Source organism: Dermochelys coriacea, chromosome 14 (genome assembly GCF_009764565.3).
Source record: "Dermochelys coriacea isolate rDerCor1 chromosome 14, rDerCor1.pri.v4, whole genome shotgun sequence".
In the NCBI taxonomy this organism is placed as follows: domain Eukaryota; kingdom Metazoa; phylum Chordata; order Testudines; family Dermochelyidae; genus Dermochelys; species Dermochelys coriacea.
Window position 1 is genome coordinate 10,155,662 of NC_050081.1, and position 15,046 is coordinate 10,170,707.

At 44.7% G+C, this 15,046-nt stretch overlaps 1 protein-coding gene across 2 annotated transcripts in view; it reads right to left on the reverse strand.

Moving 5' to 3' along the window:
- RAB11FIP4 (RAB11 family interacting protein 4) overlaps window positions 1-15,046 on the reverse strand; it is a 220,178-nt gene that overhangs the window by 177,386 nt on the left and 27,746 nt on the right. The window contains exon 2 of one of the 2 annotated variants that reach the window (XM_043496388.1): window positions 823-949. The exons of the other annotated variant lie outside the window; for it this stretch is intronic. Coding sequence (XP_043352323.1) covers window positions 823-825 — 3 coding nt within the window. The 5' untranslated portion in view covers window positions 826-949. The remainder of the gene's footprint in view (window positions 1-822; window positions 950-15,046) is intronic. 2 annotated transcript variants of the gene reach the window in all.

Sequence of the window (15,046 nt, forward strand, 5' to 3'; positions counted from 1 at the left end):
AGGGCAGGGGTGACATGGCTCCTCACTGGTCTGGATTGCACCCCAGAATTTCACAGTGGCCCATTTTGTGAAGCATTAAGGGGCCTGTTAGGGATTAAGTACATGGCCTTGTGATTTATCACCCCCAAGGGTAAAATGGGACCCCCTTCTTACAACGCGTATTCTGTATTGCTGGTTTCAGTGCTGGCATCGCTATCAGAGTCTCTAAACTTTGCTCTGTTTGGATTAAGTTTGGTTTCTTTACAGTGCCATCATTTTCTCTGAGTTTGGATGGATTTTACCTTTGCTGTCTCTGTCATTCAGAGAAGGGCATATGCTCTGCTGGATGAAAGCTCTGGCATCTGACACTTCCTACAGTACAGTAGAAACTGTATTTTTATTTTTTTAAAGAATTCCTTTAGGGCCAGCCAAGGGAGCACCTGATTAAGCAGAACAATTTACACTGGTGTAAAGGAGAGCAGAATCAGACCCACTATGAATTATTTTTAATGCAGTAGTATCAAGAGGCCCCAACCATGTCAAGGCTCCATTGTTAGGGGCAGTAAAGACTCAGCAAGAAAGAGTCCCCACCCCAAAGAGCTTACAGTCTTAGTTACAGGCAAGACAACAGGTGAGGAGGCAGACAGTGAGGAGAGAGAGAGAGAGAGAGAGAGAGAGAGGCAGGACAGAGTCACAGAAATATCAGCACATTTTTGCATGGGTCAGCTGTGACCCTGATCCAAAGCCCAAGGAAGTCAATAGATTCCTATTGACTTGAATGGATTTGGGCCTCCATGTAGAAATCATAGCATAATAAGCCAATCAGTAGCAACCTCAACTCACCATCTGCCTCACTGTTAGCAAGTGGCAGTATTCGGTAGGCGTCACAGCAGAAATGAGACTCAAGGAGTGATTTGTAAAAGGACAGGCGAGTGGCTTTACGAACTTCTTCTGAGAGTTGGTTCCATGCCTAAGGAGGAATGTGCGGACTGTAAACTCACTTCTTAAGGGTGTCCTCATTCTAGCAATTGCTCCTCTTGTGCCTTGCCTCTGCATAGCTTTTCAGGACACTGAAAGATGATCCTTACCATACAACGTGGATAATTTTGCACCTACTGATATATTTGTGTCTTTCTTGCATTATCTCATAAGCACGTCTACTTACTTATGTCTCTGGCCTTTTAGAGTAAACTCGAGCCTTCCTTATTTTCCTTTCTAGCATTTTTCTGTATCTCTGTTGTTAATTCATAGGGACAGAGCCAAAGCTCGTTAAAATGAGCATAGCTCGATTGGCTTCAGTTGAGCTATGCTGATTTATACCAACTGAGAATCTAGCCCGTATATTGCATGTACTACCCAAGTCTATTTTACATTTGTTTTGGAGTACATTGAATGCTAATGGAAGGGGCTGGACTGGCAACCCTGGAGACCAAGGTCTTTATGGCACCTTAGAGACTAACAAATTTATTAGAGCATAAGCTTTCGTGAGCTACAGCTCACTTCATCGGACGCATTTGGTGGAAAAATACACACACACACACACACACACACACACACACACACACACACACACACAGAGAACATGAAACAAGCCATCACCAGCAGCGGGGGGGGGGGGGGGGAGAGGGGGAGGAGGAAAACCTTTCATGGTAGATGTGCAGGTGAGAGTTGGCAGAGCCCGTTGCCAACTCTGTCCACATATCTATTCAGGGGATACCATCATAGGGCCTAATCACATCAGCCACACTATCAGAGGCTCATTCACCTGCGCATCTACCAATGTGATATATGCCATCATGTGCCAGCAATGCCCCTCTGCCATGTACATTGGCCAAACTGGACAGTCTCTACGTAAAAGAATGAATGGACACAAATCAGACGTCAAGAATTATAACATTCAAAAACCAGCTGGAGAACACTTCAATCTCTCTGGTCACTCCATTACAGACCTAAGAGTGGCTATCCTTCAACAAAAAAGCTTCAAAAACAGACTCCAACGAGAGACTGCTGAATTGGAATTAATTTGCAAACGGGATACAATTAACTTAGGCTTGAATAGAGACTGGGAATGGATGAGTCATTACACAAAGTAAAACTATTTCCCCATGGTATTTCTCCCCCCCCCACCCCAACCCCCACTGTTCCTCTGATATTCTTATTAACTGCTGGAATTAGCCTACCTTGCTTGTCACCATGAAAGGTTTTCCTCCTTTCCCCCCCCTGCTGCTGGTGATGGCTTATCTGAAGTGATCACTCTCCTTACAGTGTGCATGATAAACCCATTGTTTCATGTTCTCTGTGTGTATATAAATCTCTCCTCTGTTTTTTTCCACCAAATGCATCCGATGAAGTGAGCTGTAGCTCACGAAAGCTTATGCTCTAATAAATTTGTTAGTCTCTAAGGTGCCACAAGTACTCCTTTTCTTTTTGCGAATACAGACTAACACGGCTGCTACTCTGAAACAAGGTCTTTAGTTTATCCACTAAGACAGGTACAGTACAGGCAGCAACCGTGCAAGTCTTCGGTTACTGACCTACTCAATCCTGACTTAGCAGTATCACCTCTAACATGGGTGAGAGGTAACTACAATCTCCATGGCTCATTCCATCCTTGGATAGCCAGTTCATATTGACAACAACAAGGGAAGTCCATGGCCAAGTCAGAGTTAGAACCCACTTTCCCTGATTGGCCTCTCTCTCAAGTACCAGAGCAACCTGGCTCCTAGAACAAATTGTCTACTCAGAAAAGAATAACAAAATGACCCTGTTCTCCAAAAAGCAGACTCTCCCCATGCTGCCCTGTCATCCTGATGTTATTCCGAGTACAGTGACTGCTCATCTGCAGAAGTTTGCAAATATGGCTTAGAAACTTACTGTCCCTGCCTCTTACTTCTTACTACTATTTCAAGATACAGCAAACCCACAAGGAATTCATAATGGAAAGCAAACACTGGCTGAGTTGCATAATTCCAGAAAGCTTCGTGTACCGGAGTCAGAGTTCCAAGATTGCAGCATGGGGGTTTCTTTATAAAAGATGCAGTAATGTAAAGCAAACTGAGAATTCACCTGCACTAGCAAAGCTTCAGCAGATAAGCATCTACGTATCTGGATTCCTATTTGAAATAGCCAGACCACCTGAATTTGTAACAATGGGCTGGAAATCTCTCAAGCATAGGATTTTTACTAACATTTCTGGCATTTCTCTTCCTAGGCCCCACTTGAAATACCAAAACAAACAGGCTTTGAGGGGAGTGTTTGGGCACGGTGGATGGGGATACTGGTCAGAAAGGTGAGGAAAAAATGGGAAGGGAAGGGAAGGGAGATCCTTATTTCAGTACTTCATAATCTTAAAAATTATTTATATGACTTTGGATCTATAACCAGGGAAAGGATCAGGGGAGGCGATAGGTAGGTGGAGGATTATCTTTCAAAAATCTGTTTGCCCACCTTTGTGTAGGACATTCACTTCTGAGCCGACATACTCATCCCTCCATTCTCACTCAAGCAAAACTTTCAAGCTGCATAGCACCACATGGAACAGCTGGTAAAAATCTGGTTCCCGAGACAACAGGCCATAGTTCACCCAGACTGGAATTACTGATCATGCCACGGAGTCAATGTTATTAACGTAAAAGGAACTAGAGAGCTGCAGGATCAGGCTCCAAGATCTTAGCCAGGTTAAGATATTTTGAATGTGAATAGCATGGATTTGCTAAAGCAAGTCAAACATCAAGCCTGTCAGCCTTGCAAGTGCTCAGTTAAGAAAGGACAAATGGTGATTCACATAGCCGCTGACTCCATGGGTGCTCCAGTGCTGGAGCACCCACAGGGAAAAAATGGTGGGTGCTAAGCACCCACCAGCAACCCCCCATCAGCTCCCTCTCCCTCCTCATGCCTCCCACCCACCACGATCAGCTGTTTCAAGGTGTGCAGGAGGCTCGAGAGGGAGGGGAGAGGAGCGGGGATGGGGCGCACTCTAGGGAGGGGGCAGAACTTGGTGGGAAGAGGTGGGGTGGGGGCAAGACCTTGGCGGAAGGAGTAGCGTGGGGGCAGGGTCTGGGGCAGAGCCAGGGGTCAAGCACCCCCCAGCACATTGGAAAAAGTCGGTGCCTGAGGGGAATCAGATTCTAGCTTGGGACTCAGGAGATGTGGGTTCAATTCCTTGATCTGACACCGACTTCCCATGTGACCTCGGGCAAGTCACTTTGTCTCTCTGTACCTCAGCTCTCCATCTGTGCAATGGGAATAACAGCCCTGTCCTATCATGGCTGTTGTGAGGATAGCTGAATAAAAGAGAGGGAGGCACTCCTATTCTACAGTAATGGGGACCACACATGTACCTAAAACAGATTCAATATCCATGGCAAATGCTGTATTCCAGGAATCTCCCAAAACCATGCAAATGTTTTCTGTCCCTGGTTCTATCTTACAATGAACTCAGTTTAATCACCAGAATGAAAAAAAGAGTCTCATCCTAAAGAATCTCATTCCACATTAGGCAGCAAAACTACAGCAGGCTTTTGGCTTGTACACTGACTTGTAAAAAGAACTGGGTGTATTACGCAGTGTTACATAAAAGCTATTAGAAATGCCAAGCCTGGCTGATTTGTACTTAGTTGGCATGCTCGCCAGTCTTCTGCAACAATGACAGCTATAACAACAGTCACACAGTGATGGAGAGCTTCTAAAAATATACAATGCAGGAAAAGGGAGGGAAAGGAAAAGAAAAAAAAAACTTTATTTTTTCCTTCTGACTGACCAAAAGACTTGTTAGTGGCTCAGGATTTTCAGGGAGAGGATTGGTAATGACTGTACTTCATCAACAACCCACACTTCATTAACAATTAATTGGAGGCAGCCCATTTCCATGGAAACCTCACATGGTCCATTTCCATGTTCACTGCATTCAAAGGGGGGGATTGGTGCAATATGAGGATGGACCAGAAGGAGGCAGGGATCATCCAAAATGGGACATTTACCTAAGACAAAATCTGCTCCCCAATGAATTGACCATGGTTGTCACATACATACCACGGACCCGAAACAAATACAAACAAAACAAAACAAAACCCCTCTGATCAGATGGAACTTGCGCTGCTGCTAATTTAACAACACATAACCAGTCTAGAGATCCTGAGTTTGGAAACCCTTTTTCCAAAAACTTACTTTGCATGTTCTACAAAATCAAATAAAAAAACCCCACACACCATCTTCCTCTGCTTCTCCAGAGCAAACATTTCTACTGAAGCAAATGCAAAAATCACACTTTCCTTTTCACACTTTTCTCCTGGTAATGGTATCCTAGGGCACAGATTTGAGCAACTATATCTTGTCATCAACCCTGTTTTGAGAGAAGTGGCCCACTCAACACCTACTTCCAGGGACTCTCTCATGACCCCTACCCCCGACAGAGTTAAGGGACTTCAGGGCATTGGCAGTCCCATCTTTGGGCTTTCTCTTCTCAGCATATGGCATCCCCAGAGAAATGCCAATTGACACCTCAGAACATTAACATCAGCTAGTGCATGATTTTAAGACAGCCAAAATTCAGAATCAGAAAGAACATGTGTCAAGGTAAAATCTTCAGAGGGAAGGTAAGAAGCCACTGAACTGCCCCTGGCAATTATGTGCAGAGAAGCTATTGTCATATCAATGAACACAGCGTAATTAGGCATGAGGACCTGTGCTCTTATCAAAGTCGATGTTACCCTGTGCCCTAATGTGTATGAACTCCACATGCCATGTATCCAGGCAAATCTGACCACATCCTAATGTCTGATTTGGATTTTTTTGAGGATGAACTTTGCAGGGTATCAAGAATCGGGAGTAGCCACGTTAGTCTGTATCCACAAAAGCAATCACTCTTATTTTTGATCCTTAGATATTGGTTGAACTAATTCTTTGGGATGGAATTTTCCAAAGTGCCTATGTGACTTAGGTGCTTACCCCTGTGGCCCTACCTACCATTGGTATCTTTGACAATCTACCCCACAAGTCCCATTGACTTTCAAATGTGCTCCTAAGTCACCTGAATAATTGTGAAAATTCTACTCTAGAGTCATATTCATGGCTGATTTTCCATGCTCAATATACTGAACCAAGTCCTGACCTGGGAGGAAGCAGGTGCAAAGGGAGAAGAGTGCCCAGTGTTTCAGGAGTGGCTTCTAACTTCAGACACTACCACAGTCAAAATTTTCAGAAGTGACTAGAGATTTAAAGTCCCTCAATTTTGGGAGGGACCCAGCTAGAGGCACATTAAGGGGGTTCAACTCCCAGGGGATGCATGTTCGTCACTTTCTCAAAATCACGCTCCTTTAAGGGATTTCAGCTCTGGCACTCCAAATGACTAGTTACTTCTGAAAATCTTAGCTGACTTGCAGGGCCTGATTTTCTGTTGTAGGGAGCAGCACTGCTCTCTTTCACTTTAACAGCTGCCCAAAGCTGGGATCCCAAAACCTGAAGTACTCAAAAGTAGTAGCCACTTTTCAAAATAAGGACCCATATGTTTATAATTACTGCATGCTGTACAAAAAACAATGCTTTCTTCTGAGAATCTTAACACGTCCATTAAGCTTTGCTACCCCAGTGTGAGGTAGAAAACTATTTTATGCCCATCTAACAGAGAGGGAAATTGAGGCCCAGAAAGGTGAACACAGAAGCCAGTGGCAACCATGGGACTATAACTCGTAATTCCCGATGCTAATTTCTGTCCTGTCTGCTCCCTTCCCATTCCTTCCACAACAGCACTTTCAGACCCTTGGATGAAAGGCATTGTATGAGAACGCAGCTGTATTATTATACAGCACCAGGAAAAGCGATTTATTTAGTCTGTGGTGAATGCTTCCATCTGCAGCAGGCAGGGTCACTTTGTTAAGTTACAAAGAACAAGTTTATAAAGTACCTGTGAACCCTCTGCAACAGTGCTCAAGTCGAGATTTAAACTCTGATGCTTTAGACCAGAGGCTTTCAAACTGTGGGTTGCGATCCAGTACTGGGTCGCAGAATGAAGGCACTGGGTCATGGCGGCTCTGGACACCGTCGACCAGGCCGTTAAAAGTCCCATCGGTGGTGCTGCCCGGCTAAGGCAGGCTAGTCCCTACCTGTTCTCACACAGCGCAGCACCTCAGATGCAGCCAGCTGCAGGTCTGTCTCCTAGGTGGTGGGCCCACAGGGCTCCAAGCGCTGCCCCCGCCCCAAGCACTGGCTCTGCACTCCCATTGGCTGGTTCCCAGCCAATGGGAGCTGCGGGGGTGGTGCCTGTGTGCCTAGGAGCTGGACCTGCTGCTGGCCACTTCCAGAGCGCAGTGCGGTCTCCGGTGCCAGACAGGCAGGAAGTCTGCCTTAGCACCGCCACTGAGCAGGAACCGCCAGAGATAAGCCCGCGCCCCAATCCCGTCCCAGCCCTGAGCCGCCAGAGGTAAGCCTGCGCCCCAATCCCCTGTCCCAGGTGAGGAGGCAGACAGCGAGGAGTGAGAGAGAGGCAGGACAAAGTCACAGCAATATCAGCACATTTTTGCATGGAGCCCCTTCCTGCACCCCAAACCCCTCATCCCTAGCCCCACCCCAGAGCCTGCACCCCCAGCCCAGAGCCCTGACCCCCTCTGGCACTCCAACCCCCTGCCCCAACCTTGAGTCCCCCCCCAACCCGGAGCCCCTTCCTGTACCCTAAACCCCTCATCCCAGCCCCAGCCCAGAGCCTGCACCTCCAGCCCAGAGCCCTGACCCCCTCCTGCACCTCAAGCCCCTGCCCCATCCCAGAACCCCCTCCCACTCCCTGAACCTGTTATTCCCAGCCCCATCCTGCAGCCCTCACCCCAACCCCCTGCCCCAGCCCAGAGCCCCCTCATTCCCACCTCTGTTGGATCACGGGCATCAACAATTTTCTTCAACTGGGTCACCAGAAATTTTTTTTGAAAACCACTGCTTTAGACTACCTAATAAAGCATAGCAGAGACTTTGACTTCGGTTTACTCAAGAGAACTGTGCAGAGATAGGCAGATTAGAGAGAACAGAGATGGATAAGGCACCCAAATCCCCTCCTTGCAAATGCAGGGCCTCCTGTGGTAGATATACAACGTAGATAGATCAGCTTAGATGCGTAGATACGAACATATCTTCCCAAATTCTTAACTTGATTGGCAGTCTGAACACCACAGCATAATTCACAACACTGGGTCAAATGCAGGAGTTAACAAGTAGCAAGGGGGGGAAAAAACTAGAAAAAAAATTCTTTCATCCCTATAATCAAAGCCTTTTGCTAGCACTCAGTGTTGTTTTCCCACTAGTAATAGCACTGTGTGCTGTGGTGGGATAATAAAGATAGACATGCTGTAGCTCTTTCATATAATTATTAACCATCATCTCATCTGAAAGGCACCTCAGAAAACCCCTGCTGTGTCTGAGGCCCAATTATCTTGTATTTCCCCAACAAGACACATTATAAGGGAAAAAGTGTTATCTTTTTATTCCAACCAAAACGCTAAAACCTTTGCTCTCATCTCCAATCCAAGAAAGTCCTTAGCTGTCCTTGTCGCATTCTTGCTTTTGGTCCTTAAATATTGATTTAATCACTGATCAGGTTCAGAGTCATGGCTGCTTTTCAATGCTCAACATAGCGGACCAAATTCAGCTCTGGAGTAAATCAGCATGTCTCCCTGGGAAGTCAAAAGGAGTCACACCAACTGAGGTCAGGGCCGCACTTGGCTAATTTGGCCGCACTTGGCCACATTAAGGTCTGTGCAGGATACGCTACATAACTACATAACCAACCTCTAATTTGAGATATAAGTGACAGGACTGTTCAGCTTTGAATGTCTCCAGTCCATCTCCCACTCATAAGAAAACCTATTGTACCCTAAAAGGCACCCCTGAAACATGAAGTCATTTCTGTTGTGGCTCAGAAACGTTGGCAATGCAGAAGACTGGTCCTATTTCATATTGACGTGACATGCTAACACCCTCATGGTAACAGGGGGCTGATATAATACAGCAAGAGATACAACTGCTCTAACAGCGGATCACATTAGTGCTACTATTAGGCTCACGGAACAGTCCCCGAGAGCCTGATCCTGTGAGGTGCTGGGCATGCACAACTCCGGTTGCCTTCAGATGCCTCTCGGTACCTTGCAGGATCAGGCCCCGCGGTGGAGTTAATCCCACATACCCAAACATAAAGGTCCAGATCCTTGGGTCAGCAACCACAGAGATGTGGAGCACCTGCATTGTCTTGTACAAGTAGTACGTCTTCTGCAGATGCTCTGTGTTGATCTGGATTTAGTCTCTTACTACGTCTGGAAATAAGATAGACGAACAAATGTCCGGATTTGGGATGGGTTCAGACTGTCTGGGAACTTGGGTTTCTTTTTGCCTTCCTCTGAAGCATGGAGTCAGTTTCAACTGCTGGGGTCATCTGCGCATTTTTCGCCTAGCCAGCTCCCTGCCATTGCAGGGGCCTCAGGCATTGCGAGGGCCTTGCCCTCTCCTGTTCTCTGCCTGCGGCAATTTAGTCTCCTGAAGGCTGAAATGTTCTAGTCTAGCTAAAGTCTCGAGATGTAATATAGGAGTATCTGGGCAGAGCTGAGTGAATAATTGATTTTTGGGTTTGGCAGCCGAACTGAAAAATAAACTAAACTAAAAAAAAAAAAAAAAAAAATCAGTTTCTATTAAAATTTTGTCCCAAATTTGCAAATGGTTTCAGTCACCCCAAAACAGCATCTTCCATCAAATTTATCAAACACATTTTACTAAGCTCTATATCTGGGTGAAAACTGATGGCCTGTGATAGGCAAGAGGTCAGAATAGATAATCTAAAAGGTACCTTCTAGCCTTAAACTCTATGAAACTATGAAACGTACAGACCTGGCTTATCCACATAACACAATGATGGGTGCAGCATAGGCCCCTGAGGAGAAGGAAAGATTCAGTGGCAACAGGAGATAGTAATAAATAATGCTCTGCACTCAGATTGGTATAATGCCTCTCCTCAGAGAATATCAGCATATAATAATACACACACTGCTTTACCACCCAAGATGCAAACACTTCCAATTGTAGGCACACAATCTCTGTGCTGATATAGATCTGAAGCTAGTGTAACCCAAGCAATAAAGCCACAGTATGTTTTTTCGCCTTCTATTATGCCTTTTGAAAGGGCAACATTTACGCTCGAGAACATAAAGATAAAGCATTGATTAAGGAAACACTGCAAATGTGGCTTCTTATTTTAGCAGCAATGTTTAATGTGCCTGTATTTTCTCTTCATAGATAAAATGCACAGCACTCTCCAGACAGGCCTACTCTCACTTCTGAAACACTCCTTATGCCAGGGCGTGGGGAGGGATATGGCACAGGAGCTGAATCAAACAGATCTACGTTCACTGGGGATTCCCCCCACACCAGGGTAATCTTTGGCAGAGGAGAGGAGATGCAAGTTTCCATCTTCTTCCACCAAGTGCAGAGCAGGGAGGAGAATCTTTGGATGGGCAGAGAATTTCGGCAGATTCTTGTTGTTCTGATGGCTTATGTAAGAGCCTTTATGAAGTAGGTTTAATCATCTCCTCATTTCTTCTGTATCGACGTTACGTAATGTCGGCTTTGGAATAGGGCTTTGGAATTTTAAACATTACTGGCATAGCTATTTAAATTTTAGCAGAGACGCTCCAAGCCTGATTTGGATCTCATTTACATTGGTGGAAATCAGGAGTGACTTCACTGAAGCCAATGAAGTTACACCAACATTATACCAATGTGAGATCCGAGCCAGGTCTTTCAAGGACAAATCTAAGGGAATAAAAAATCCCAAATAGAATTTGCTCAGCTATCAACATTCACAAGGGAAAACACTTATTTTTTCTGTTGTTTTATCACTGAGTCATTAAATCCTGTCTTCCCTTATTTAGGTTCCCAGTGTTTTTCAGAATGCCAGCGCACACAGTCAGATCCCACTAATCTGTTTTATACCAACAGGAACCAAATGTGTAGCTTCTGGGATTTCAGCAGATAGGACTGAGGCTAGTTTTCAGCCTAAGATTTAAAAACAAACAAACCCCCACAACCCCCCTCGTCCCCCCCCACTTCTTGTTTTGTTATTTAAAAACATCAGGGAAATCAGAACTTAAAGGGCAGGGATGGTGAGCAGATTTATAGAAACACACTGCCTGCATTTGGGTTCGGAGTTTTGGCTGAGCCTATTGCAGACATGAGCCTTCAGCTGGATCCAGATCAGAACTTCCTCAAACTTCTGGGGTGGTGACCGGGGTCGTGTTAGGATCCTGTGTTCTGGTTTGGGTCCATCTCTATTTTTTTTCCCACATGACAACATGGCTGAGTTTTCTAGTTATAGATGGTGTATGGCAGCTTAAGAATGAATTAGATCAATTCTTTCATTCCCTGGCCCACTTGATAAGAGACAGATGTCCCCATGGACCACCTGCTCTCCCAAACTCCCCTGCATGGTTCTCAAAAGGATTCATTCTGCAGAAAAAGGTCCATAGACCACAGATACCTAGAGCTCTCAATCTGAGAACCAATGAATCAGATCTAACTTGTGAGGGAAACAGAGACAATGCCAATGTAATATGTGAATTTTCATTTAAATGTTCTCCTTCCCAGGCACGTCTTAACCCAGACTTCTTTAGCTTTTAGCATTTAAAATTCCACAGGATACTGCATCTCTGCCCATTTTCTCTTACCTGATATTGTGACCTTGCCCTGGCTGTCTAGTAGTTCCACATCTCATGCGCAAATACATTCATCTTCACTCACATAACATCCTCCTCCCACAATGCACTCAGGCAGTGTTGACTTATATACTTCCTCCTCTTTTTGGCCAATATTTAAGCATTTGCTCTTTAAGAAGGAAAAAAAAAAGAATTTTCAAAAGCACTCGTCATTGGTTTAACCCTGCTCCCATTGAAGCCAAAGGCACTGGCGTTGATAGGAGTGGAGTTAGCCAATGCTGCTTGCTTTTGAAAACCTCACCCTAAAAGCTGAAAAGTCAAAGTTAGAGATCAAAATCTTGTAGCTATGACTCAAGCAGTTTTCATTCCTCCTGACTTACCGGAGTCAGGAATGAGTAAAGACAACAAGATCTGGCCATAGGGGACTGCTGGATAGAGGTAAAAAGTCATGCTAACCACCAGTAAAAAGTACTGACCGTTGCAAAAAGGAATTGACGTTGAATGCATTGATCACTTGTGTGCTGAGCCACTGGGCCATTAGACCTTTCTGTTTCCACCTGGAGAGAAGCATGCTGATGTTGTTTGAGAAAATATTTCCACCTCTTTCCACAGCTGCAGACTCTCAGCAATCACTCTTACCCATCTACCAGCATTTCTGCTGGCTGCTCGTTAGCGGATTTTACAGTGTCAGGGCTGCTTGTGTTCAGAGTCAGTCCCAGCCTTTTAAAGTCAAATCCACTTCTAAGCACAGTGAACTCATTGTCAATATGAGTTTACGAGTTCTCTTCAAGCCTGCCACTGTGATTCCAAGCTGTATTCATTCGCCTTGTGCATCTGTTTAGTTCTGTTTTGCCCACCATGGATCCTCCTTGCATGCCCTTAGTAAGGAATTGTCTTGGGACCAACTTCTATATTGATGATTGAGATAGTTCACCTTTTCTCCCCTCCCAAGAAGATGGTGGCCGATCAGTTAGGCTCCAATCCTTCAACGAGCGTTGCATAGGTTTCTGCTCCCACACGAAGCCCCACTGAAGTCAATGGGATCCATGAAGGTGCAGAGCTGACTGCAGGATTGGGACCTTAGTCTGCAATCTGACCAGATGTTTTGCAAATTCAGATCTGGCTTTCTGTTTTGCCTGAGGAAATTTCCTGTTGGTCACAGCAAGGAACCAAGTGCATGGGAGAAGAGTCCTATTCAAAAAGAGAAGATACCCAGAAGATAGGCCATTCAGAACGTAAGAACAGAGGATGGGATTTTCGAGAGCATTTAAGGGAATTACTTAGATTGTAAGCTCTTAGGGGCAGGAACAATCTCTGTGTTCTGTCCATGTACAGCATCCAGCACAATGGGATCCTGGTCCATGATTGACGCTGCTAGGTGCTACCACAATACATACAATAATAATCCTGAAGGAGAAGATGTAGCCATAGCAGTAGTGAGTCCATGTCAATGGAAACTGCTCCTAACTCCCTTCAACATTTTGAAAATCCCACCCAGAAACCTTTTATCCCCCCCCCCCCCAATAATTTTAACTCTTTTCTAAAACCTTCTCTCAGAGAGGAACTGCAAGCAAATTCAGCTCCAAAGCGTTAATTCATTGGAGGTCTTAGTTCCATCTCCAGAGGATGAGAGAATAAAAAGAAACTGGTCGTCTTTTCCTTCTCTGAACTGGCAGTGTTCCGAAGGGTAGCAGCATTTAGCCTCCAGGAGCCTGATTCTCCTCCCTACAGCAACGAAAACAAAGAGTAACTCCACTGTAGTCAGCAGAGTTAAACCAGTATGAAACCAGTGTGAGCCTGTTCACCGACAAATTGAGACCAGAAAGTGAAGTGAAAAGTCATCAGACAAATTAACCATGGTGAATTATTCACCCAGCTTCAGTGAGACAAATGGAGGAGTCAATTTACATCCGCTGAGGATCTGGCCCATTCATGTCTTTTGAGGGACTCAGGCCCAGATTCTCAAAGGTATTTAGGCTCCTACGTTCCACTGATTTCAGTGGTCCATCTGGGCATCAGATGCCATGAAGCTGTAGGCCCTCTAAGTACCTAGATTAGGGACTGCAGAATGTAGTCATTTAGTCGTCACAAATAATCTGAGTCTTTATTTAAAAAAATACCGTTCAAAGCTTTGTTTTCTAAAAATCACAAAAGTATCTGAAAACTCCCGTCTTTTGAACATCTCCATTGATGTGTAAATTAGCTGCACATCACAAGCCGTTGCTTTGGCAATGTCTGAGACTTGTCATAAAAAGCAGGCAATGAGACGCAACACCTTGAACACTAGGTCCAAAACACCCTATTTTTGGTTCAGAAACAAGTGAAAAAAATACTGCATACTGGAAAAGCTATTTAAAAAGACAGCAAGGGTCATGAGATTACTGCTGAATGTTTGTAGGTAACTAGGCAGATCTCGTGACAAATATAGATCTGACGTTTCTCATAACACCTGCTGTGTTGTACTGAATAATGAATGCGTCATTGCAATAAATTGTCACTATATATTGGTAGACCTCTGTTTACTGTTAATGCATCCTCCTTTAACCCACTTTTCAGTGTGTGTGTTATCTGCACCCCTCTGTCCCTGAGCCGCAGATGATATGCAAGATAAATTCAAGTTGTCAGGGCCTGATGAAATTCATCCTAGGGTACTTAACTAGCAGAAGCTATTTCAGAACTATTAGCAATTCTCTTTGAGAACTTATGGAGGAAGTCCCAGAAGACTGGAGAAGGGCAAACATAGTACCTTTTCTTGAAAAGGGGAACAAAGAGGAGCTGTAGCTCACGGAAGCTTATGCTCAAATAAATTTGTTAGTCTCTAAGGTGCCACAAGTACTCCTTTTCTTTTTTCAGTAAATTATAGACTAACTTCGATCCCTGAAAAGATACTATAACAAATTATTAAACAAATCTGTTTGTAAGCACCCGTGGATAACACAGCTATAAGGAATAGCCAGCATGGATTCATCAAGAACAAATCATGCCATACCAGCCCCATTTCCTTGTGTCTCTCACCAACAGAAGTTCTTCCAATAAAAGTCATTAGCTCACCCACCTTGCTTCTCTAATTTCCTTTTTTGACAGGGTGACAAGTGGATGGGTGGAAGCAGATGTAATATATCTTGATTTTAGTAAGATTTTATCATGTCCAGCCCCTGGTGCTGAGGCAGGATCAAGTAAACTTAGATCATCCCTGACAAGTGTTTGTTCAATTTGTTCTTAAAACCTCCAATGATGGCGATTCCACAGACTCCCTTGGAAGCCTGTTCCAGACTTAACTATTCTTATAGTTCGAAAGGTTTTCCTAATATCTAACCTAATGATGGGAATTCCCATCATTGGAGGTTTATAAGAACCAGGCTGGACAAACACCAGTCAGGGATGATCTA